General features: G+C 35.4%; 1 protein-coding gene across 4 annotated transcripts in view; it reads left to right on the plus strand.

Annotated features, from left to right (window-relative positions):
- The first annotated feature begins 3,849 nt into the window (after positions 1–3,849).
- The window catches only part of ATF7IP (activating transcription factor 7 interacting protein), a 118,982-nt gene continuing 95,429 nt past the window's right edge, over positions 3,850–27,402 (plus strand). For 3 of the 4 annotated variants that reach the window (XM_054444565.2, XM_054444567.2, XM_063672453.1), the window contains exon 1: positions 3,850–5,590. In XM_054444565.2, coding sequence (XP_054300540.1) covers positions 5,574–5,590 — 17 coding nt within the window. In that variant the 5' untranslated portion in view covers positions 3,850–5,573. Of the gene's footprint in view, positions 5,591–15,239; positions 15,368–27,402 lie in introns of those variants that run through there. The other variant, XM_054444569.2, reaches the window with a different exon arrangement.

Raw genomic sequence — 27,402 nt, forward strand, 5'->3', positions numbered from 1 at the left:
GTTATTAGTCTTTAGTCTTATGGAATTTCAATGGAACCTGCCCTTGTGTGGATCTGTTTATTATGGTCTGCTGGCATGCTTTGGGCTCTTTTGGTCTGGAAATTCTTGCCCTTCAACTCTGGAAAGTTTTCTTAAATGATTTCATTGGTGATGTCTTTGTGTGTGTGTGTGTGTGTGTGTGTGTGTGCGATTCCAATTTGATTATTTGGATGGATACTCCAATTGTATCTTCTGATTTATAATTTTGTCTTTTTGCTAAGGTTGGTTTCTTCAACTTTATCATCCAGTCCTTCTATTGAGTTTTTCATTTTTTTATCATGTTCTTAATTTTCATTCCTTTTCTATAGCATTATATTCTTGACTCACGAATGTAACATTTTGTCTGCATATATTAATTTTTTTGAAGTTTTCTTATTCCTGCATAGTCTTTTGCTTCATGTATTTTTTTTATTTTCGTTTTCTTTTGGTCTCTGTCATGTTGGAAACTTTTCTCAATTGCCTTCCTTAGCTAACTGCATAATGTGATGTGGAAGATTCAAAAGTTGATTGCCTTATCTAAATTCGACAGTTTGAAACTTCCCTTTAGGCTGATCTGGGTCAGCCATTTTGGGAAAGTTCTCCAGAGACCTTAGGTCTTATGTCTTGTGCTGGTCAGACACCCTCAGGGAATAGTCTTCCATTTTTATAAATAGAGAAATAGGCTCTGATTGCCAGCAGTCTGGGAGATTCATGAAGAGGACTAGGGATTTCTGCAGTCAGGACTTAGTCCTTCTCTTTTTGATATGGTACTTTCAGGTTTTGTTTTTATTTTATTTTTTTTAAGACAGAATCTTACTCTTGCTCAGGCCAGAGTGCACTGGCACGATCTTGGCTCACTGCATCCTCTGCCTCCCAGGTCAAGGGATTCTCCTGTCTCAGCCTCCCTAGTACCTGGGATGACAAGTGTGTGCCACCACACCTGGCTAATTTTTGTATTTTTAGTAGAGATGGGGTTTTGCCATGTTGGCCAACCTGGTCTCGAACTCCTAACTTCAGGTGATCCACCTGCCTTGGCCTCCCAAAGTGCTGGGATTACAGGCATGAGCCACCGTGCCTGGCCAGGTACTCTCATTTTTAACTGAAGATGTTGTCTTCAGACTTTTGTTAGGGTTGGGAGGAGCAGATAGTCACTGTTAAATGTGTTTGGTAAAGGCTTCTAAGATATCTTTCTGCTTCTTAAACAGCTGTCACTGTTTTGGCCATTTTATTTTTCTCTCTGCTCTCTTCACTCTGATTTTCAAAGGTGCTTGGTTCTTTTACTTCCTCTTATTTTCAGATTTCTGCCAGGTAAATCAGATTGGTTCTTAACTTGTCACCACTGCAGCTTGGAATATTGTGTGTTAGGGATTGCTACGTTAGTTACAACTGGTCGTGCTTATTTATTTATTTTTTTTGAGACAGAGTCTCACTCGGTCGCCTAGGCTGGAGTGCAGTAGCTCTATCTTGGATCACTGCAGCCTCCGCCTCCCAGGTTCAAGTGATTCTTGTGCCTGAGCCTCCCTGAGTAGCTGGGACTACAGGTGTGCCACCATGCCTGGCTGATTTATGTATTTTTAGTAGAGACGAGGTTTTGCCATGTTGGTCAGGCTGGTCTGAAACTCATGGCCTTGAGTGGTCTGCCCGCTTTGGCCTCTCAAAGTGTAGGGATTACAGGCATGAGCCATCGTGTCCGGCCAGTCCTGCTTATTTTTCAGCTTCCCAAATCTTAGTAGCTGTTACCTCTTATTTCTCTCTGTTTTTTAAGGATTTATGTAGTTTTAGTGGGATTAGGTGTTCTTGGTTCATCATCTTAATACCATTCTAACATGCCTTTTAGATTTAAATATGTGTAATGTTAATAATAACTTACAATTAGAGCATCCTAATTAAATAAATAAAACATATGTTTACTGTCAACCAAATACAGTGAAACTTTTTCTTTAGATTCTATAGTTTTCAATAATTTGCATATGCAAAGTTTTCAAATAGTATAATATATATAAAATACAATGGTTGACTAGAATTAATTCTAGGTTTTTTTTTTTTCTGTCTTTACTAATTGTGTGACTCCTGGCAAATGATTACATTCTCTGGTCATAAAAATTTGAGATTGTAGCACTCTTATTTTACATGGTCATTGCAAGAGTGAAATAAAAAAAAAAATTGAATGCAGCCTGGGCAACATAGCGAGACATTATCTCTACAGAAAATTTTAAAAATTAGCCAGTTGTGGTGGTGTATACCTGTGGTCCCAGTTACTCCAGAGGCTGAAGTGAGAGAGTCTCTTGAGCCCAGAAAGTTGAGGCTGCAGTAAGCTGAGCCATGATTGCACCACTGCACTCCAGCCTGTCTACAAACAAATAAACGAAAAAACAAAAAGACTTGTGAAAAGTGCTGATTTTTAATTAGGAAAAGATTAAACATTGGATAGTCATGGAATTGTTTACTGAACATTAGAAATTGGTTGCAAGTATTTATGCTTCTATAAATAAACGATTGGTCTCATTACAAATGACCCAATATAAAACAAATTTCTTATAACCTGTGACATTATACAGTCAAGGTGAATCCTGCTTTTTTAGTAATATTAATAAAACTTAAAAGTAAATCACTTATGTTTCCTGTAGATTTTCTCAGAGTCATCTATCATAAGCACATAGTAGTTCCTATGTAGTGCCTGAAAAGTGCCCTACAAAAGTTATTTTTTCCATCTTGGATTCTGAAGTGCAGATGTTTTTAGGCCAAGACTAAAATCTTAGTTGACATATTAGTTGACTTCTTCCTAGAAAGTAGGAGTTGAGATCCTAAAAATGAAGGTTCTTTTGAGATTTTTGTGGTAGAAACAAAAGCACTGAGAATTTCAGCTCACTATTTATTGAGCAAATAACTGTGTTCTATACTGTGGAAGAAAATGGAAAATGAATTAAGATGTGATTTATATCCTTATATAAAGATTATTTGCATAAAGATACAAGTAATGAAATGTGGTAAGTATAATGATGATATGCGTAAAAGATCTTGAGAGAGTAATGATACCTGGTTTGGGGATGTCCGTAGTAAGGAGGGAGTAAGGAAAGAATTGTCAGTGATAGGGTAATATAGGTTGAATCATGTAAAGGATATATCAAGTAAACTACAATAGGATAGTTTCTTTGGGATAAAGGTGTTGGCCTTGACACTGTTTATCTGAATAACAGCCTAATTATTTTCCTTTTCTAAACTGTTTCATCAGACACAGAAACAGAACCAATGTGTGAAGGGACGGATAAAGCTCTGTTGGCTGATACTAAGTGTTGTCTGGGTTGTATTTCTGCTTGTATCAGTTTTGTGAAATTATTTAATCTTATTGGAGAATTTTGGATTTTCGGATTAGGGATGTCCAACCTGTATTATTAGTAGCCAGCAGCTTTCTCTTGGTAGACTATGTTTAGACTAAGAAAAAAGTAGTCAGGATTTACATTGGAAAAGTATTTGGCAAGAGAAGGGAGGCTTGAAGAAGATATCATCCATTTGACCGTGTGTTCCATAATTTAAATCTTTGTGGATCAGACTTCCTAAAAACAATTTGCTTCCAGAATGTGAGAAAGTGTTCATTAGGCAGCTCTGAATATTTTGGCTATTTGTACCTTCTTTCCCCACTCCCCAATTAAACATAGATTCCAGTGCTACAGTAGTATCAATTCTGTTCCAGCCTTTCTCAATTTACCAAATCTTGCTTTTGTTTTTAATTATAATTTTTTTTGAGACAGGATCTGGCTCTGTTGACCAGGCTGGATGGAGTACAGTGGTTCAAGTTCACTGTAGCCTTGAACTTCTGGCTCAAGTGATCTTCCTGCATCAGCCTCTTGAGTAGCTGGAACTACAGGTTCATATCAGCACACCTGCTAATGTTTTAAAAATTTTTTTTGTAGAGACAAGATATCTCGCTTTGTTGGCCACGCAGGTCTCAAACTCCTGGCTTCAAGAGAGCCTTCCGCCTCGGCCTCCCAGAGTGTTGGGATTATAGGCGTGAAGCACTGCGCTTGGCCTAAATCTTGCTTTTAATGAATAGTCTTTGCTTGAGAATCACAGTTGTATTTTTAAAGAATTAATATGGCTTGGATCAAGTATAACTTTTTTTTCTGATATACTTAAGTTGTTACATACATTATTCATTTTGCCTCATGGAAAATACATAAGGACCTTTTAAAGATAAGTAATTTAAAAGCTTTTATTATGGAAAATTTCAAATATATACTGAAATAGAATGAGATAATAAATTCTGTGTGCCCATTGCTCAGCTTGAACCATCGTCAAGTCATAGGGCCAGTCTCCTTTTAGCTATATTATCCCTATTACTCACCTATACCCTTAAAACGTTTTAGTAAATACCTATATTTAGTGATAGATAGAACCAGATACACAGGTTAGCTAGATTTTAGGAAGGTAGACTGAGGAAGAGAGAAAGAAAAGTGGATTCTATTGCTGATGTGAACAGGTTCTCTCTGTGCTTTTGTCCTTCCCTTCTCTTTGATTGATATGTTTCTGCCAACCCATATTTGTTGGAGCTCTTTCAAATTTGTCTTGCAAATATATCCATTATTAGACTGAGTTTTACCCTTTTTTAAAATTCCCTTCTTTCCATCAGGGTGCCTATAATTCTTTGTTTTTATTTGCTTTTCACTCACATCAAAAAGTTGGGAGGTCTGTGTCAGGGCATGAAATGTAATTTGCCCTGGGACTAAACACTCACCTGGGGATGTTAATGTTTGTGACCATCTGTACTACTGAAGAGAAGAAATTATTTTTATATCTATGGTAAATTACTCAAAATAAGCTTTTTGCCATCTTCTAGAGACTCTGTTGTCAAGGTTCAAAAATTTAATTGTAGGCTTTAACTGTTCTGCTAGATTTGAGTACTTTGGGGCTTAGATTCTGTGGAGAAAATCTTTAGCCTTCTATAAATAGAAATTAACTTGATCAATCAAGTCATTTTCAGGATTTAAACAATTTTCTAGAAATTATAAAATTGAAATTCTTTTCATGATAAAACTATAAAAGGTTAAAAAAAAAAAAAAAGGCCTTGAGCAAGGTTTAACTTTTTTTTTTTTTTTCTGGACTGAAATGGAGGCTTTCTTTCAAGCGAATTCCCTGATGTTTGCTCTGTGTGATTTGGCTCCATCTCTGTAACTGCTAATATGTGGCATGGATTTCAAGTTGTTTGGGATCTGGATGTGCCCAAAGTCTGTGTTGCAAGACGGGATTCACAGGCATTATGTTACAAAACTGGCTTGCTGCCTTCTGTTTTCTTTTTCTGTGTCCTATGTAGCTGCATTGTTTGTTGCAGTATATGCATTAGCTGTTGTCTATGTTCAGTTTCCTGCAGGCTGACAAAGTGGGAGGGGCTTTGTTTGTTACATAGCTGAGTTTTCACTGTGTGAGTTCTTGAGTGCACATTGCAGCCATCTTAATTACACTTTTGTGCAACTGAGACTGTGCAGCTGTCTCAAAATGGCTGCTAACCTAGTCTTTGTAGCTGCTTAGGCAGCAAGTATGCCAGTGAGGAGACTTGTCACATGCATCAGGACCAGAGGTAAGAACCAATTACTCTTTATCTTAAACATTCTCATTTTTTTCTTTTTTAAAAAGGAATTTAACTGAGTTTACTTAGAAGGGTGAACTTAGAGCTTGGTTTTTAAAAAGTTGAAATGTTTGGTAGAACCTTTAAGCCTTTATTATGGAAACAGTACATAGCATGGTGGGGTCAAAGGTTAAATTCCTGTAATTTCTCACCATTTTATGTTCTGTCATTGCCAGAACATTTGATCACCATAGTAGTGCATTTCTGGCCCTAATTAATGTAATATTCCTTTTGTGTAGGCTATTTTAGTGTGTTTGGTATTTATTTGTAGAAATTAAAACAATATATTATCTGAATAGATTTTTTTTTAAAGGATCCATAAATAAGCCTTGTTTTGCACAAAGACTACAATTTTTCTACGTTTTTGTGAGGTATTGTGTGGAAGGTTTTTGGAAAGAAGGGTAATTATATAAATCATGAAAAAAATTTTTAATACTGTCCAAAATCTTTTTTTTTGGCATTATGGGTTGCAGTTCTTTCTCATCATGCTGCCTCCTCCCAGTATCCAACTCTTTGACATTTTTAATGCTGCTTTGCTTCTTTGTTCAAATTACTTTTTGCTTAAGTTGGCATTCAGATTCAGATTTTGAATTTAGAAATAAATTCACATCTAGTCATGGATACCTCTTTTTAAAAAATATATCTAATGTATTCAAATACCGTCAGAGCTGAAGTACTCGGTTAATTGTGATATTTTCATTTTAGTCTTAATTTAAACCTGGAGTTATATTTAAAAGAAATATAGCTCAATGATTTTGTAAATTTAATTTCAAAAAATTTAAAAAGTTTTCTTAACATTGTTCTGGAGTAGAAATGTTTATTGAGATACTGTAAGTCTGTGGTTACCCAGAAAGATGGGAGAATGAAATTTTTATTCACATAGTATTTCAGATAGCAGAAAAAGCATACTTTAAGCAGCAATACTTAAATTGTAGTACCTATTAAAGTATTTTTTAGTTGGTATAATATACTCCTGGTTTTGTCCATAGAGTATTAAGAGTATATCCCTGACTTATATGACATAGAACAGTAAGTTCTAAACTTTCTGAGTAGAGCAGCTTTCTAAAAACAGAAACTTTTTGCAAGTTAAACTCTTAGGGAGGATTCCAATATATAAAAGGGATACTTATGGTTTCTGCTTAATTCTGCAAGGCTTAAGAAACAAAAGGGCACATGATATTTTATTGTTATGTACTGATTTTATATTGTAAACTTATTCACATGCCATGTGTATTTAATAAAATGAGAATAATTATGCTATTAAGAGAAACAAAACTTTGAAATGAGATCATACATGACAATTATAATCTTGTATTAGATCCAGATCTAGTTGACTTATTTGTAGAACCTTGGCCTCTTAAGGCACTGTGGAATTCAGTTTGAAAATTATTCTAGAATGTGTCTTCGTTATGTTGATTTTTGATGTTCATGAAGATGGAATATAAGATCTATATGTATATGACTTAACAGTTTAAAATTGTTGACTTGTCACAGCCTTGTGTTTATATTTGTTAGTTACATTTTTTGTTTAAACAAAATAATTGTTTTTCCTAACTGAATCAGTGTCCATTTATTTAGTGGCTTAAAATATGTTCTGGGATCAGTATTTATCTCAGTTTCATCAACAGCTTTAGCATTTTTGTTTCACTTTAGTCACTACATTGTAAAATCTTTAGGACTGTCTTATATGACATAGTAGATTCTCATAATTTGAACACTAATTTATGTAAATCATTCAGTCGTATGAACTGTCCCTAAAAAAGAAAAACAAAAACATTTCAATGTGTTTGAGGGATTCTATTCATCATTCCTTTCAGTAAGGTTATCCTTGGAGTGAGTATGACATAGAAAAGTGAATGTGCTGTGACCTTAGTCACTCTTATTTTCATGCCTTTTAATAGTAATAACAGCTCACTATCTTGGTGGCAAGAGTGGGAGGGGAGGAGACTCTAGTGTTTAAAAATACGTGTATTTCAAAACATTTTATATAATGTAGAAAAACTGTCCATGTTGAAATTATTGAGCAGTTTATGCTGGTCTTGAGTGGGATCTTAGGGAAATTTTAATAACCCAGTCTTTTTGCCTTCTATTGCTAACTGTAATATTTACCCCTGCCCTCTACAAGATTATTACTTGTACATGAGGAAATACTAATGCCCTATGGTTACTCAGGATATTATTGCTAATTCTTTCCCTGCTGTGTTGCATTTTTGCAACTGTAAGCATAAATTACCCCTTAATGAGATGATTGCTTTTGGGATTGGTGATAGTTCTCAAATTTTCTGTTCCAAGTTCCAGTTAGCTATTATGCTGGGTAATTGAGGGCATAATAAATCTGGGAGCTGAATAATTGAAGTTTTATGATGTTATTTTGTCACTTTTAAAAATTCTCCCTTTTTGTTTACCCTTTTTCATGAACAATTTCATCTGCATAAGCCTCTAAGAGAAATGTTAGGATGGTGGCACTGGTCAAGGGTCCAAACCTGAATTTGAATACTGTTTTTGCTACCTTTTTCTGACATTGACGAGCTTATTCCATTTTCTTTCTTTCCTTTTTTTTTTTTTGAGATGGAGTTTCACTCTTGTGGCCCAGGCTGGAGTGCGATGGTGCGACCTCGGTTCACTGCACCCTCTGCCTCCTGGGTTCAAGCCATTCTCCTGTCTCAGCCTCTTGAGTAGCTGGGATTACAGGCATGCGCCACCATGCCCGGCTAATTTTTATATTTTTAGTAGAGATGAAGTTTCTTCATGTTGGTCAGGCTGGTCTCGAACTCCTGACCTCAGGTGATCTGCCTGCCTTGGCCTCCCAAATTGCTGGGATTACAGGCGTGAACCACTGTGCCCTGCTAATTTTTTTTTTTTTTTCGAGACGGAGTCTCACTCTGTCACTGAGGCTGGAGTGTAGTGGTGAAATCTCAGCTCACTGCAACCTCCACCTCCCAGGTTCAAGTGATTCTCCAGCCTCAGCCTCCTGAGTAGCTGAGATTACAGGCGCCCATCACCACGCCCGGCTAATTTTTGTAGTTTTAGTAGAGATGGGGTTTCACTATGTTGGCTAGGCTGGTCTTGAACTCCTGAGCTAAAGTGATCCGCCTGCCTAGGTCTCCCAAAGTGTTGGGATTATAGGCATGAGCCACTGCGCCCAGCCTTCTTTCTTTCTTTACTGGAGACAGAGTCTCACTCTGTTTCTCAGGCTGGAGTGCAGTGGCAATCTGAGCTCACTGCAACCTCCACCTCCTGGGTTCAAACAATTCTTGTTCCTCAGCCTCCTGAGTAGCTGGTATACAGGCATGTGCCACCAAGCTAATTTTTGTGTTTTTAGTAGAGACGGGGTTTTTATCATGTTGGCCAAGCTGGTCTCGAACTCCTGGCCTCAAGTGATCTGACCACCTCAGCTTCCTGAAGTGCTGGGATTACAGGCATGAGGCATTGTGCCCTGTGTTCATCCAATTTTTTGATTTTTATTTCTTCATCTATAAAATGGGGGAAAATTCCTATCTATTTTGGCAAGCATATGCTCAGAATCAATTTACATAATGTTTCAGAATATATCTTGAAATACTCTGCAAAAATCTTGCATACTAATTTTCTCAGTAATATCCGAATGCATTTCAGTTTATTTGCCTCTCAGGTGTCATGTACCTGTTCAAGTGTGATTGGATCAGTGTATATTTAAAAACTATGGGAAATTTCTTCTATAACTCATGCTCAGAAGCAAGAAGTGCTAAGTAACATCATATCCACTTAGTGATGTTATATATTCGTTTTTGTAGTACTGGGTCCTACTCTGTTAGCATAAATTAGCCATCCTTTGTTGTGTATGGATATGGCAGATGTATTTATTAAGTAAAGCCAATATAGAATGTTGACATTACAGAATTTAGAGGAGTAGGAGAAATGTTTTGGGTATAGTCTGGCTGAGTTCTTCAAATATACTGTGAGAAAATAACTTATCTAAAAACATGACTTGAATTCACGGCCTAGAGTTTCCTGTGTTTCAGTACAAATAAGAATCATAAAAACAGTAAATTCTCTTTCAAAAAAATTCATTTTCAGAGCTATAAACTGGCAGCCAGCAAACTTACATTTATTCTTTAGTCACTAGCCCATTTCTCTAATTGTTTGTTTTTTGTTTTGTTTTTGAGACGGAGTTTCGCTCTTGTTGCCCAGGCTGGAGTGCAATGGCGCGATCTCGGCTCACCGCAACCTCTGCCTCCCAGGTTCAAGCAGTTCTCCTGCCTCAGCCTCCTGAGTAGCTGAGATTACAGGCATGCACCACCACGCCCAGCTAATTTTGTATTTTTAGTAGAGATGGGGATTTCTCCATGTTGAGGCTGGTCTTGAACTCCTGACCTTAAGTGATCCGCCAGCCTCCGCCTCCCAAAGTGCTGGGATTACAGGCGTGAGCCACTGCGCCCGGCCCCATTTCTCTAATTGTTAACATTTAAAGTTGTCAGATTTTACCTAAAAATCTAGATGTCGTGCCTCTTGAAAAGCAAACAACATTTTTGCTTGAGAACAGCAATCTACAATTGCGTATAGATGCTGTCTCCTTCAGATAGGGCCTTCTCTTGCCCACCTCTGGTCCTCTTCACTGAATCGCATTACCTGCGTGGCCTTGGAAGACAGTTCTAAAGACCTGTCCTACGTATTTGATAGGTTATTGGCAGCCTTAAATATCTAAAATATAACTTCTAACCCAAAAGAAAGTAAACATAAGTAAAATGTAGCCTACTTTACTTGGTAGGAGAGACTTAGAATATATAAAGTCAGTTTACTCTTTAGAAGATATGACACCTTTTGTAACCTTTCACTTTGTACTAATTTTATATAGAGTGCCATGGGAGCCAAATGAAGGAGATCCAATGGTATAACAAGTAACGATTGAAAGTCAAGAGATTAAAGAAATACTAATTAGAAACATCTAAGTACCTTGAGATCTTTTATGTGATAATCAGTTCTGTTTTCTTTAAATGTTACCACTGTGTTAAAGGACATCACTATCAACTTGATGTTCTTAATGGTGATACTGAATAAGAAAAAGTTAAAGTGTATTCAAGCTATGCAGTTTACTGAACAGATAAATGAAATAACATTTTATAAAAGATTTTTGCTTAAATTAGTTGAGCTAAGAAGTTTTATCACTGAAAATAATGAGTAAATTTCCTAATAGAACGTTTTCTTAACCGTACACTAGATTAGATAATGGCTGTTAGGCCATTACAAACTTTATTTTTGTTGAAAACTTACATCTATTTATATTTATTAATTTAACATTTACAGTGTCTGTGTGAAGACTACCTTGATGATGCATGAAACATGATAATTTATAATCTTGATCTGACTTAAATTTGAATTCCACATTTCCCAGAGTGAAAGCCAGCTTGTTAACATTCAAATAATACCACGACATTGGTAACTCTAAGGAAGTGCTAAAAGAATGTTATGCCTTTTTGGAAAATGGTTTTCTAGTTAGAGTTCAACTTTAGAGAAAATTGAAAAAGTGATTAACTTGCACAGGAAACAGTGACTCCCCTGCTTTACTGCTCCTCACACTTTGAAAAGAGAAAGTGATTTGAGAGAAAGCCTAATGTCTATTCAAATAAGTGATTGTTTTTTAATTGCCCAGGTTAGAACTCTCACAAAGAGTTCTCAGTTGGTGATTTGTAACAGTCTGTTATTAGTCATTAATATGTGAATATGGAAATTGTGAAAACAGCACAAATTGATTTAGCAAATCTTTATCAGTTTAGTGAAAGAGGGACCTTAACACTGGAGAGAGGTCTGAGGAGTTGCTTCTGCATCTGCCTGAGGGAATCTTGTCTTTCCTTCTGAAGTAAGCCAGATACAGCTAGCCAACTGCCAGTAGAACTATCTGACTGGTGTATCCCTTTGTTGGATGTAGAAATACCTGTACCATGGCATACATAGTGGAAAACATTAGTATAGAAGTTAGGAAAAGATTACTTCTGCTCTGGTACTGTTATTAAGTAATTGTATAGTTTTGGATAAATATTTAACCTCTTTGTGTTATCCCTGATCATTAAATGAGATGGGTCGTTGGAAGAACACCAACTTTGAGTCAAACAGAGTCAGGGTGAATCCATGTTCTTCCTCTCATTAGTTATAGGTTATATGAAAAATGGATATATAGTGCTCAAAGTACAGTATCTATTTATGATTATGTGTTCAATAAGTCTTAGGTATTTTGTTTGTTTGTTTTGAGACAGAGTTTCGCTCTTGTTGCCCAAGCTGGAGTGCAATGGTGCGATCTCAGCTCACTGCAACCTCCGCCTCCCAGGTTCAAGCGGTTCTCCTGCCTCAGCCTCCTGAGTAGCTGGGATTATAGGCGTGCGCCACCATGCCTGGCTAATTTTGTATTTTTAGTAGAGACGGGGTTTCACCATGTTGGCCAGGTTGGTCTGGAACTCCTGACCTCAAGTGATCTGCCTGCCTCGGCCTCCAAAAGTGCTGGGATTACAGGTGTGAGCCACCACGCCTGGCCAAGTCTTAGGTATTTTTATGGAATGAGGGAAGTTACTTATTTTCAGAACCTCAGTTTTTCTTGTTTTTAAAATGGGAATAATGTTTATCATAAAGAACTAATATTGGGGTTTAAATGAGGATAACAAATATAAAGTCAAGTGAAGTGTAGCACAAATTAAATATTGGTTGCATTTGTTTCACAAGATTCCCTTTAGCACAGATCTTTTTTTTTTTCTTTTAAAAATCATTATTTCAGGAAGAATGGAGTTGGGAGAAATCTGGTCTACTGGGTAGTTTAGAAAAGGATCTTTAGGGAGAGGGCATTTTTAGGGGCCTGGCTGATTTACAGTAAAAATGTCAGAGAGTAGAGTCTTTAGAATCTCCAAGTGAAGACTTTGAAGAGTCTAAAGGGGACAAAATAAGAATTCTTACTTGTGCAAAGGCAGCATGGTAGAGTGAAAACTAAAATAGACTGTGAATTGATCAGTTACTCAACAAATGTAACAGTTATTTATTATGCACCTATTATTTGCTAGGTACTGTTTGATGCTTGGCATATAAGATCCTTGCTCTTTCTCATGGAGTTTACACTTGTGGAGGGAGTGGGAAGACACAGACAATAAATACGAGAGAAGGTTGCAAATACTTAAGGATTGTGAATGCTGTGGGGTGGTAGGGTAAAATAGGTATCTAAGAGCTAGATGAGCACTACACAAAATGTGGCCTGTGATTAGTCTGAGAACTGTTTGCTTCTGGTCCTCTGTGAGATAAGAACTGAAATTGAGAGTTTATAGAAATTTTTACATAAATCTGATAATGTAATTTTATGTCAGTTGAGTCAAAACAATTAAGACTCATTTTATATGCCTTATTTTTAATTTCATTTTTCAAGTAATTCATTGCCACCATATTTTACAATAGCATTGATCTATAGTGGGTTGAAAATAAAACACCAGTCTTTACTGTATTCATTTTAGCAGCGAGCTAGATCAACAGTTGCCATTGTTAGTACTTTTAGTAAGCATGTTGTGGAGATTTTCAGCTTCTTTTGATGAATAATTCACTGTCAAGTAATTAGCTTATTTGGCTTAAAAATACTCACATCCATGTTATTTACACTATATTTTATGTTGGACTAAATTATTTTAGGTCTTTTGATTTTCAAGTACTTTTATTCATGGTTGGATGCGTGATACAAGTAGGAAGAGAGCAAAATTAAAACTGTAAGGTGTATAATAAGTGATTTCTTTTTTTAATTTTTAACTTCTAGATTCTGTTCTCAATGCTTAGATTATTTCTAACATTTTTTCTCAACTCATATTTTATGATCAGTATATGGTACTTAGAAAGCTCTTTTGATATAAGATCTTTCCTCCAACCGAGAGTTACTTTATGCATGAAATTGTATCATTATATTTGTCCCTATCACTTCTTCTGCTGCTGGTGGGTCATAGATCCTGAGAAGAGAATATAGTTGTTTGAGGAAATTTATCATTGATAACCTAGGTAATATTTTTGATTGTCTATGTAAGTCTACCATTTGCTATTGATAAATGATAACTTTATGCGTCCCCTCATTTATAGCCCCATTATCTTTTTTATGTGATAGTGGTAACTTAAGAAGTATGTTGAAGATAGCTGAAAATAAGATTTAAAAATATGGAAAATATTTTGGATAACCCCTAGTTAGCATTTTAAGTACTTCTTTTCATTTTATTATTTCAGATGCGGGACTAAACTAGTTTCTGGATTGTTACTTTAAGATGAAATTTAATATATCTCTAGTCTTAATGAAAATGGTAGTGGAGTAGAATTATGTATTAGTAGATAATAAATTAACTAAAAAATAAATAAAAATAAAAAAAAGGGCCTTGCAGATAATGACTCAACTCTTGCCTTGTCAGATCTGGCCAGTAAAAACAATACATGAATGATACAAGTTTGAAAAGAACGTGGCACAGACAGAATATTTTCTTGGGAAGACATTCGTAATTTAATATGCCTAGGTTTTTATACTCAGCACATGCTTTGGTAATATTAACTAGTGGTAAATGTGTTGAATTATTTAACCATCATAATAGTGATACAGGAAGGTACACAATTCTTATTATTTGGTGAAATGTTAAACAGTATACTTCTAAGAGCAAATCTACTTAATAATGTTTACTATTTAATTGATTAGTTAAAATTTGAAAGGTAGTTGTAGAGTAGAATGAGGATAACTTTAGGTAATGTGAATTATAATTTGTATTTTCAATGATTGCTAAACAGCAACCGTTGAATTTACGTGGTCTGTGCCATAAGTAAGCTAAGGCTTTTGAATATCTCTGAGAGTTAAAAATATTTTTCTTGTGGTGGGGGGTGGAATTTCAGTTATATAAGAATTATAAATTGGTTTTCTTTTATTACCTGGATTTGAATTCTTTTCAAATATGTGTATCAAATATATGTAGATAACTAGATATATTCTAGAACCAGTCAGTACATGTTGGGGAACGAATGGGGAGGGTTTACTCAGCAGTACTCTCCTTTAGTTTGGTCATGAAATGAGGACTGCTTTATGTAAATTGTTCTTACTGGCGCCAGCTAGCTGTAACTGCAGTCTGGCTGTGCTAGGGTAGCAAATAAAATGTGTCATGGATTTTCTGTTTGGAATGTATAAGAATTCAGCCTTTTGGACTGAAAGAACAGAGTTGATACATTAGAATAGCAGTAGTGAGACCACAATTGACAGTGAATGTGTGAAATAGTGAGAAGCTATAAGCCTTTTAAGCTTTTAGTTCTTTTATAGGTTTATGCCTATTGATACTATTGGGTAATATGTGGGAGGTACTTAACTGCACACAGTTGCTGCAGACCTAATAGTTGGCAGCATAGAAAGCAGTACAAAGAATTCTGATTCTAGGCATTTTCACTTTGAAATAGTCATTTTGAAGATATACTCTGTGTGTTCTGTGAGCTTCATTGACATATTGTCTGACGTTTTTTGGCTTTTGTGGTAAATGGGATGTATGCTGCATAAACTACCCAACAGATGTGAACCACTGTTTGAAAGGAATTTTAATATGTAGCCAACCTACTGTATTCTTGTTTTTTTTTAATGAATATGAATCAAACAAGAAATGTAGACTCAAGAAGGCTGACCTAGAAGTCTGCATTAGCTTTTAATGTTTATACAAATGAACTAAGTAGCAGTGGTTTACAGAAGAGGAAGTCCTTTTCACAGTGTCAAGCTGCCCACAGGTAAGAGATTCAGGTCCTTTTTCTGTGACACCTACCCCCCAGGCTTTATATTTTTCTCTCACCATTGGGAAGTTTTTAAAAATTTGTTTGTTTTTAGTTCTAATGAAAACAGGATTGGTAGATCGTTTAATGTTAATATTCAGGAGATTTTGAATGCCACATTTGGATTTGGTATTTTTTAAAATGTAATTTTCATCTTCTCAAAATTCCTTCACATTTGAATTGAAATGAACTAACAGTGGACTTCATATATGAATATTACTCATGCATACAATATGTTCATATTACATAGAAATCAGTTTTAGATCTCTTTTCATTATAGTCTGTTACTATATTCTCACTTGTAGTGACACCAACTGGTACACGCAGAGAGATGACATTTTGTAACCTCACTTAAGTATAAAGTTTTAGTTTAAATTTACCCCTTTGAATTCACCTTTACAAATCAGAGTGCTTATGTTTTCAAATATGGCTCATTGACATACATTAGATAATGTATATTTATACATATAACTTGGTCAAGTTTTCTACTTCCACCCTTATTCTTTCCATTTCTCTATATTTAAATTTATTATTATTTTAATAAAGTGATTTTTAAAAGTCTAAAATGAATGTATTAATTAGGAATTCCATTAAATTTAATATTTCTTAACCTGGGTTAAAGGAACACAGTCATTTGTTATTCTTTTTTTCTATGCATGAAATATTGTATACAAAAATATAAAATTCCATTGCAATAAAAAATAATCTATTACCATTGCTGTAAAGATATGAAGGTGTATGCTTATAAAGAAATGCCAATATATGTGTTCATTCGTATCAGTATGGCCAGAAATATATTACTGATTGTAATAATTTTTGGAGGGTGGATGAAGAGTTGAATAGCAGAGTAAAGTGAAGAGTGGTAGTGAGGTAGCTTAGAGTAGTGTATCAAAGAAAGGAATTACGTCAGGCAGCTCTCTGCTCTTTCCCTCCCTCTTTAGAAGTCAAGCAGCAGGCTCTTTCTGTAATCAAAGTGTTACTTTTAGGTGGGACTTCCAGTTCTCTAGTTTCTGAAAGTTTGGTCACTTATTGCTACATGGTTGTATACTTTAAAACTGGGGGCCAGCTGTGATAGAAGCCACACTCATGTTTCAGGGGCAGGAACTGTTCCTTACTTGTTGCCTTTTGACAGTGTTGCTTGGATTTAAAAAAAAAAGTTTATATTTTATTAAAGTATAGAAACGTAACTTTTTTGTGTATGTTTCATCTCAGTAAACAATTTCCCTATGACTGACAAAATAATGATAGTAGAAAGAAATCAATTTTGATTGATGTGTTTGAGGTTGGATGAGGAGAAGGTCATGCTTCTTGGTGTGGAAGACATACACATCTGAAACAGTAGGAAAAAGTTTTTCAAACTTCTCTTGTGCTGTTATATTGGTTAGGGGAATGCTGGGCTGGGAAGATAGTTGAGATGGGCTAGTTTTTACATATAGACAAAGAGAAAAAGCTGATAGACAAAAACAAGAATTTATTGAATGCTGTTAGAGTTGGAGGTCATAGCAAATAAAGATGAGGGATAGTAGGACAGAGGTGTATTTTGTATATAGACAACCAAAACAAAGATAAAAGTCATGAGTATGATTACAGGCGTGGTGGCTCACACCTGTAATCCCAGCACTTTGGGAGGCCGAGGCAGGTGAATCACCTGAGGTCAGGAGTTCGAGACCAGCCTGACTAACATGGTGAAACCCCGTTTCTACTAAAAATACAAAAAATTAGCCAGATGTGGTGGTGCGCACCTGTCATTCCAGCTACTTGGGAGGCTGAGGCAGGAGAATTGCTTGAATCTGGGAGGCGGAGGTTGCAGTGAGCCAAGATCACACCATTGTACTCCAGCTTGGGCAACAAGAGCGAAAGGCCGTCTCTAAAAAAAAAAAACCAAAAACAAACAAACAAAAAAACAAAGTCATGAGGATAAAGTATATAGTCTTTGAGGCTATTGAAGTTGAGTGTGAATGATCCAAAATTTGGAGTATAAAAATCTTTGAGTTCCTAAAAAGTGTTTGTGTTCCTTTTAAGAAAGAAAATGTATTTAGCAAGCAATGTAGAATCTCAAAATCTTCAAAATGAAATGAACCTAAGTGGTCAGGTAGTTTCTAATATTGCACTTTGCACAGAAACCTAATGTTTGATATTCCTGACAGATAATTATCTAGTTTATATTTCACCATTTCTAATGACAGAAGGGAGAGTCTCTATTTTCATAAGGCAGTTTCTTCTTTTGTTGGGCATCCAAACAAATTAACATTTGTTGATTTTGAGATGAAGTTGCCTTTCAGTACTTTTATTTTTGCTTCTCATAGCCCTCCACTTTCTGTCTGTAGCTCTCTTTCTCTTGTATCTCGTTTACATGACAAATATGTACTATTTAAAGAAAGCTCATTAAAATTTTCTTATGTTTTCTAGGCTAAATATCAATATCCTTTATTTTTTCCCGACATTTCCTCATACAACTTACTGTTCCAGAGCATTCTTTAGCATGGTCATCCCACAGTTATTAATAAGTCCTTCTGTATCTGTGATGCTCAGAACCAAACATAATTACTCTAAAAATTTTCCCCTTCTCCTTGGCTATCTATTTGTTCTACAGTTTAACTTTGCATTAGCATTTTTGGCAGCCACCTAGAGCTGATTTTTTGAGTTTGCATTAAGTTAAAATACCTCAGTCTTTCCCTAATATTCATTGATAAACTTTAACATACTTTAATATTTGAAACAATTGTTACCTTATTATATTTTCTTAATAATTTCTCATGTTGTTCGTTATATTTACTATGCTTTGTCTCTGTCTTCCTTGCAAGGTTTTTTTCTGTTTTAATAGTGTTTTTAAAGAACTGGCTTTTGGTTCCTTAATTGCTTGCTCATTTGTTTTCTTTCATAATTTTCTGCTTTTATTGTAATTCCATGCTTTGGGATTATACCTTTTTGCCTTTATTAATGTTTTTGAGTTTGTGTTTTTTGTTAATATATGCATTTAAGGCTATCAGTTTTAATCTGAATATCATTTTAGCTGATTTCAGTAGGTTGTATTCTGTTAGTACTTTGTTAGTATTTTATCACTGATTTCCTCCTACATCTAAAAGTTTTTTTTTTATTTATAAGGAGATAATTTTTCTGTCATCTTGTTGGTATATTTATTACATTATGACTACAGAATATAGCCTTGTGTTGTTTTTTTTTTTGTCTTTGAATTTGTTAAGATTTTCTTGTCACCATATACATGGTCAATATTAATGTACATTGGCTATATTTGTGAAAAAATTATATTTTGGGTTTATTGGGTATACAGTTCTATTTATTTTTCTGTTCTGGCACGCTAATGGGATGTTCATTGCTTATTACTTTTGTTTTCTTCATCCATAGATTTATCTCTGATTGTGAATTTATTAGTTTTTTCCTGAATTATTTAAACTTGTTTTATCAATAGGACATATCTCTTTTTTTTGTTCTATTACTTGATTTTCAACTTGAATTCTTTTTTATATGTCATATATAGGTTTTATATGTATACCTACCCTTTTTTGCAGTACTATTTGCCTAGCATATCATTTTCTATCCTTCTGTTTCAACCTTTCTATGCTGTTACTCTAAGGTATGTCTCGTTTATAGTGCATAGCTAATGATATTTTTGTTGTTTTACACAGCTTGAAACCCATCAGGTTTTTCCCTGATTGATAATTTTCTTTATTTTTGCCCCATATTTTGCAACCTGTTAGTTTGTTAACTTACACACTGCAATTATCTGGGACAAATAACATATTTATTTTAAAGATGATTGATCCTCAGTTATTTCAGCCTGCTTAAGAGTTTTACTTGTTTTTTGGAGCTTTGCTAATTTCCTTATCTGAATTTCTTCATAGGTTCTTCTGCTGTCTGGTCTTGTACTTATATATAATCATTTTAGCAAGGGTCTGCGTTCTCTGTCTTTGCTCAGAAGTAATATATTTATTTCCTCACTCTTGCTGATTGCTAGCTTTGCTAGCTATAGAATTCCACAGTGAAAATAACTTTTCCTATGAATTTTGAGGATATTTTTTTTTTTTAGCTTTCAGTATTGCTGATGACAAGTCTGATGCCAGTTTAATTCTTTCTCTTCTGTAGTTAAATGATACTCTAAGTTATTAATATTTCCCTATAATGATTTTCTGAAATCTTATTGCAGTATGCCTATGTGTCAAAAAATTTTATTTTGCTTGTTTTAATTTAGTTTGTTTTGGGATTCAGTAGACCTTTATTATTGGAAAACTTGTATATTTTTTCAGCTTTGCTGATTTTTTTTAATTTTCTTATTTTTTCCCTCCTTTTTTTCTTGTTTCTTTTTTTTATAAACTTGACTTAATTGAAAGTTGTTGCTTCTGGGTGTATTTCTTATGTGTTTGTTTGTTCTTGTGGGTGTAATAGCTTCTCATACACTTAGAGGATTTTTTAATATACTATTTTAAAATGTCTTCTGTTTATTCTCCTACTAATTAGCTAGTGTTTTTTGTGGGGTTTGGCACCTGACCTTTTGTTTGAATTCTTGAATGTATTCATTTTTGTATTTGAGATTTCCTGTTTTACTTTGGCTGGATGCTGATGGTTCAGGTGATTGTGAGTGGTGGGGAAGTGGTACTTGCTGCACATGGGATATGCTGATAATTTGTCTTTGGGTGGTAGCCTCCATGTCTCTCCGGGGGCGTAGTGTCTATATAAGCTACTACCCTAGCTGCATTCACAAATATCACTGCTGCCCTGGTTTAGCACTAGCATGGAAGAGAGAATGACTGATGAACTTAACTGTTCAAATACCAATTACATGAGTGAATTTTCATGTGATGAGTCACAGAGGCATATCAGGTCTAAATCGAAAGTCTGTATTTGTATCCCCTTGTCTCTGTGTAAGTGAGGTACTTTAAACTAGTTTGACATTTATCCTTTTAGTCTTTAAAATATCACTTGCATGCCTGTATACATGTTTAGATTTTTGTGTGTGTGTTTTAAAATATAATGGCACAAAACAGGAAACATTTATTGACTGCTTAAAGTATCTAAGTACTTTCTATGTATTATGTCGTTTAATTCCCATAACATTTCCATGAAGACAGACTTTGTTATTTCAGTTTCATAGATGATTTTACTGAGGTAAGGAGAAGATATATATTTTAGATAGATAACCAGGAAATAATAGGATTAATATTTAAAAAGGTAAGTCTGGTCCTGGTATTTGCACTATTAATTGCAAGAGTTCTGCTTTTTTGGTATGCTTGATAATATTTCTCAGATTTTTTTTTTTAATGCCTGGGATATTAAGAGTTTTTGTTTTTGTATTTGCTATGACAGTGCAGCACTAGGCATCCTGATATTATTCCTTTGTAAAACATGTTGATACACTGTTAGGTAAATACCTTAAAGGTCCTTTGCTGTGTCAAAATGATGCACAATTCCTGCTTGTTTGTCCTTAAAAATGGATGTGACAGTTAACTCTTCTGCTTGTGGTACATAAGACCGCTCATTTCTGTATATTAATGCTAACCACAAGTAGTTGCCAATCTGATGTTTAAAAATTTATTTTCTCTTTTTGTTTTGTCTTTTTTTGATGACAGGTTGAATGCCTTTTCTTGTATATGTTGTTTTATGAATTGCCTGCTCACGTTTCTGTATTTTTTTTCCAACTGCTTGTCCTTTTCATTCACTAATAGATTTTCTTTTTTATTCTGAATACTAATCCTATATCACTATGCCATTTTTTCAAGTATTTCTCCTAACTTGTGGTTACTTGTAGTACTTTCTGTGCCTTTGAATATTTATATTATTTTATATCTAGTGTCTTTGCTATTGTGCTTAACTGCTATTTTGATAGATTTTCCACTATTTATTTCAAAATCCATTTCTTCCTTATTTGTTATGTTTTGTTTTGTTTTTGTTTGAGACAGAGTCTTGCTCTTGTCACCCAGGCTGGAGTATAGTCACGTGATCTCGGCTCACTGCAACCTTTGCCTCCTGGGTTCAAGCGATTCTCCTGCCTCAGCTTCCTGAGTAGCTGGGATTACAGGTGTCTGCCACCACGCCCGGCTAATTTTTGTAATTTTAATAGAGATGGGGTTTCGCCATGTTGGCCAGGCCAGTCTTAAACTCCTGACCTCAGGTGATCCGCCCGCCTTGGCCTCCCAAACTGCTGGGATTACAGGCGTGAGCCATTGCGCCTGGCCTTTCTTCCTTATTTGTGATGCTTCTCTGTCATAGTTACATTTTTTATTGTTTGTGTCTGTCTTTTGGATAATTATTCTGTTGTACTCTTTTTTTTTGTACTTAAGATAATAATGCTTTGTTATATGCTGTCACATCTGAGAGGGCAAACATTCTTCATTACTTTTGATTTTCAATTTTTTCCCTGTTTTTAGCATTGTTTCACTTAGAGGTTAAGTTGTTGTTTTTGTTTTTTTTTTTTTTTTTTGATATGGAATCTCGCTGTGTCGCTCAGGCTGGAGTGCGATGGTGCTGGGCTCACTGCAATCTCTACCTCCTGGGTTCAAGCAGTTCTCCTGCCTCAGCCTCCCGAGTAGCTGGGATTACAGGCATCCACCACCATGCCCGGCTAATTTTTGTATTTTTAGTAGAGACGGGGTTTTACCTTGTTGGCCAGGCTGGTCTCTAACTCCTGACCTCGTGATGCGCTCGCCTCGACCTCCAAGAGTGCTGGGATTACAGGCGTGAGCCACTGCGCCTGGCCTCAGAGTAAGTTTTAAAAGCTAGTCATGCTACAAAATATCTAGGTGGAATTTTCTTTTTTTTTTCTTTCTTTCTGTCTGTCTGTCTTTCTTTCTCTCTTTTTCTTTTCTTTTCTTCTTTCTATTTTTTTTTTTTTGAGACAGGGTCTCGTTCTGTTGCCCAGACTGGAGTGCAGTGGCATGATTATAGTTCACTGCAGCCTTGACTTCTGGGGCTCAAGTGATTCTCCCAGCACAGCCTCCCAGGGAGCTGGGGCCAGAGACACATGTCACCATACCTGGCTAATTTTTAAATTTGTTGTCGAGATGGGGTCTCGCTGTGTTGCCCAGACTGGTCTTGAACTCCTGGGCTCAAGCAATCCTCTTGTCCCAGCTTTCCAAAGTGTTGGGATTATAGGCATAAGCCACCATGCCTGGCTATAGTTACTTTTAAAAATTCTCCTTTTTTTTCTTTAGTCACCTCCGTGACAATACTTCTAATAAATTTTATCCAGGAAGAATTGATTTTTTTTTTACATTGAGTCTTAGCTCTAATATTTCATAAGACAGCTCTAATATGTGTTTCTAGATACATTTTTCTTGCCATTCTGATTTTTTTTTTTTTTTTTAGACAGAGTCTCCCTCTGTCACCCTGGCTGAAGTGAAGTGGCGCGGTGTTGGCTCACTACAACCTCTGCCTCCTGGGTTCAAGCGATTCTCCTGCCTCCGCTTCCTGAGTAGCTGGGATTCTATCATGCCTGGCTAATGTTTTGTATTTTTAGTAGAGACGGAGTTTCTCCATGTTGTCCAGGCTGGTCTTGAACTTCTGAGCTTAGGTGATCCACCCACCTCACCCTTCCAAAGTACTAGGATTACAGTCATGAGCCACAGCACCTGGCCTGAATGTTTTCCTTATTGTATCTTCTGACTCCTGTTTGAGCTTTTACTGCTTTGCTCAGGATTTTCACAACGTATTGGGTATAGTATGCATACCCTTTGTTTTGTGTTTAAGAGAAATGTCTGTGGTGTTTTATTGCTATGGTTTTTTTTTGTGTTTAAGAGAAATATCTTGTGGTATATTATTGTGGAATTTCTTGTTAGTTTGAAGTGATCTTTATCAGCTTAAGGAATGATTTTTATGTTCTTAATTTTTATTTTTATCAGTGCTTAATTTTAATTTTTATCAGTGAATGAGTGTTGAAACATTTAGTGTCTTTTCAATTTCTGTTAAGAAATGAGTTAATTTTTGTTTACCCCTTTTATGTTGTCAATAAATTTCCTAATATGCTTTAAAAATTATTAGAGGTGTTTAAAATGGAAAAACAGTGCAGTTTAGGATAGAGACGTTAATCTCATCTTTTAGTAGTTAACCAGGAATATGCTTATAAAGGAATTTGAAGAAAATGTATAGTTTCTTGCCTCCTGGCCTTAAAGATCTAACATAGTCACAGTCAGGCTCCACAAACTGCTCTTCTAGTCTCTCTAAGCACTGTTCTTTGCATAGTATATTTATTGAATTGATTGTTGTGCTGTTAACAGTGAGGTGGCTGATCGAATTTTTTTCTGTTTACCAGTCAAATGGCTTCAGACTCTTTATGTCAACAGTAGAAAAGATGATTAAAAATTTAGAAGAGAAATATGGTATTTGGAAATGCCAAAATGAGGTCCTAGATCTGCATTTGTGAACCCTCAAAAAGAGCTTAGTTATGTGTACTTTGTGGCTTACTACATTTATCACTGAATTTCCTTGGAATTTTTCTCCCCTGCTTCTCTCTCTCCACCTCCTCCTTTTTATTTTTTTTAATTCTGGAGGCTCTAGGCTCAGTTAAATATTTTCATGTGGCAGAGAGCCAGATTTCCAATAGCCCTGAACTCAGCATGCTGCTGTTGCTTAGCAACTACTTGTGAAGTCTTGTGGCTATAACTGAATTATAAATAGGGTTATGAGCAGAAGTGCAATTGAAATTGAGATTGGAAAGAAAGGCATACTCTTTTTTTTTCCCCATCTCACTTGAATTTGAGTGATTTTTTTTTTTTTTTTAAATGCAGAGTCAGTTTTCAGAAATCTGGCTCATAAACATTGGTAATACTAACCCTGTCAGGAAGACAATATGGGCATCTTTGTAATTACACATTTGTAAGCTTTTTTTTTTTTTTTTTCAGTGCTAAACAGTCTATAATAGAGACATGGCAGTTCATGGAAACTAGAGAACAGAACTAATTTTTATGGTCATACATGTAGAAAAATATCCATACATTGTATTACTGCTGTATTTATCTTCCACATTTACATTAAAATCTACATACAGGATCACTTTATTAGATTATGTTCTTGTACTTTTCATCACATCATTTCTTTAGAATGGCTTAAAAATTGTCCTGTAATCATGACCACAGGCATTTGATGAATATTGAATATATGAGTAAATCAACCTATCTTTATTATTGCTTAAACAGTACATTTTTAAGTACACTTTATTAAAATGTTATCAGCAAAAAACCTGAAAGATTCTTTAAGGTCTTCTGATTTAATTTCCTTATATTTCACATGGAAAGCTTTAGACCTAACGATGTTAAATGATTTGCCTAAGATCTGTCACACCCTGGTGTGTGTATGTATGTTTGTTTGTTTTGCATTGGTCTCTCTTACTGTTACATATTTCACAACTCTCTTTTTTTTGCACTCATATTTCATCAGTTTACACAAAATTTAATTGAATTCTGTAATTTATTAAAAAATGTACAACTTAGTAACAAACACAACTTATATGAACAGGTTTAGTTGAGAGCAGAAGACCATGGGTATCAGTCAATATATTTGTAGAATGGGTGGAGAACACTGGCTTATTTGATATGATGATTAGGAGGTTAAGAGAGTTTCCAAAGTATAGAATTTTTGGTCAGAACTCTACATTTTTTTTTCAGGTTCTAAAAGATGAAACTAAGTGGCAATTCTTGGTTTTGGATAAAGAACTCTGTGCTTTCTTAAAATATATTAAACTTTTGTTAATAGCTTGTAACAGCCCATCCTATGAAACTAAGTCGATTGCAGACATTTGCCAGAAACAAGTAGATTGTATTCTTAGGCATTGTTGCTAGGAAAAATTTAGAGTGGAAATGTAATTTTTTCTTTTGCTGCCAGTGGAGGTGCTGGTTCATTCTTTGTTGTATGCCCAATGGTAGAGATCTTGCTATCAAAAGTGTTAAGTTTCTTTGAAAGGTTTAACTGAAGGAAGATGTAGAATTATAAATAGAATTGGCTGGAAAATTTGTGATAAAAAATAATTTTAATTAGATCTACAAAGAGGGATAACCAGCAATATTGCTCTGCTATAGAAGATAAATAGTTGGTACAAAGAGGAATTTGAATTTCCTCCATAATATGGAAGAGGATTAAGGGTCTTTTTTCTTTCATCTTTTTTTTTTTTTGTGACAGGATCTCACTCTGTGGCCCAGGCTGAAGTGCAGTGGCGCAATCGTGGCTCACTATGACCTTGACCTCCTGGGCTCAAGTGATCCTCCCATCTCAGCCTCCTGAGTAGCTGGGACCACAGGTGTGCACCACCACACCCTGCAAATTTTTAAATTTTTTTTGTTGAGACAGGGTCTCACTATGTTGTCCAGGCTCATCTTGAACTTCTGGTGCCTCAAGCAGTCTTCCCACCTCAGCCTCCCAAAGTGTTGGGATTATAGGCGTGAGCCACTGCACCCAGACATCTCAGCTGCCACTTTAAACTCCTGTGGGTTTTTAGTAGGGCAGGTGGAAGAGAAGAGGAATAAGATAGAGATTCAGGGTGAAGTTCCTGGAACTCTCTAAACTATTCTAAGGCATTTTAGTTGCTATACTAATTGTTCTAAGGTGCCTTGATTATTCAATTTCCCTCAAATTTGGATTGGTATGTGATGTGTAACTGCTTTGAATAATTTTTTGCAAACATTATGCCTTCTTGCTTTTCTTGAAACAAAACTGGCCAGTATAAGCAAAAATTATTTTAAAAGCATTAAAACTAATTTAATAAAGAAAATATGAAATTCCAAGACATGTTTAAAGTGATATTTGATATATGGGATTATTAAATGTTTTCACTTGTAGTTCTTTATTTTTTTGTTTTTTGAGATGGAGTCTCACTTTATTGCCCAGGTGGAGTGCGGTGGCATGATGTCAGCTCACTGCAACCTCAGCCTCCTGGGTTCAAGTGATTCTCCTGCCTCAGCCTTCTGAGTGGCTGGGGCTACAGATGTCTGCCGCCACGCCTGGCCGATTGCTGTATTTTTAGTAGAGTCGGGGTTTTGCCATGTTGGCCAGGCTGGTGTCGAACTCCCAACCTTATGTGATCCACCTGCCTTAGCCTCCCAAAGTGCTGGGATTACTGGCAAGAGCCACCACGCCTGGCCTGTAGTGCTCTATTAACAAAGTCTGATGTGTTTGTGATATACTCTTTCACTAATTGTGACTCATAGGTTTATTAATATTGCTTTCCTTGCAATGAGGATAACAGTATAAGTTAAGAAGAACTATTTTAAGATATTTTAGATATAATTGTGGTTAAATTTTGGATATCTGTTGCATATGAATGTAACATTAAAAAAAAAAAAGTAAAATAAGCTAAGCTACTTTTCATGTAGACCAGTGTTTAAAATAATAGTATTTATGGGTTTTTTTTTTTTTTTTTTTTTGAGATGGAGTCTTGCTCTTTCGCCCAGGCTGTAGTGCAATGGCATGATCTCAGCTCACTGCCACCATGCCTGGCTGACTTTTTGTATTTTTAGTAGAGACAGGGTTTTACCATCTTGGCCAGGCTGGTCTTGAACTCCTGACATTGTGATCCACCCACCTCAGCCTCTCAAAGTGCTAGGATTACAGGCGTGAGCCACCACGCCCAGACGGTGTTTTTAAAAGCTTGGTTAAATTTCATTTTAAAATCTAACCACTGTTAAATATTCGGTTAAAAAGAGCCTCAGTTGGTGGATTACTCGTGTAATTTTTACCCTTCCTCCAATGGAGCTTTTGTTACTTAAAATGGTTCTGTGTTCCTATATATGTTTTAAAGGCATTGTTTCTAATCTTTAGTTCATGATTAAAATAAGTCCTCTACATATAATTTTTATAGTAAGTGTTTAGGCTTTCGTAGTGTCAAATATATGAATTCATTTTGCATTTTGGATAACAAGTAGTGACCAAAGAAAACATTTTAAAATTAATTTGTCATTTCATCAAAACACACTACTGGATGGTTTCATATAAGAAATGCATAGAACAAGTACATTAATAAATAGCATTGGTTTTAACATGACTTGGCTGTC

This window comes from Pongo pygmaeus, chromosome 10, assembly GCF_028885625.2.
Source record: "Pongo pygmaeus isolate AG05252 chromosome 10, NHGRI_mPonPyg2-v2.0_pri, whole genome shotgun sequence".
NCBI classification, from domain to species: Eukaryota; Metazoa; Chordata; class Mammalia; order Primates; family Hominidae; genus Pongo; species Pongo pygmaeus.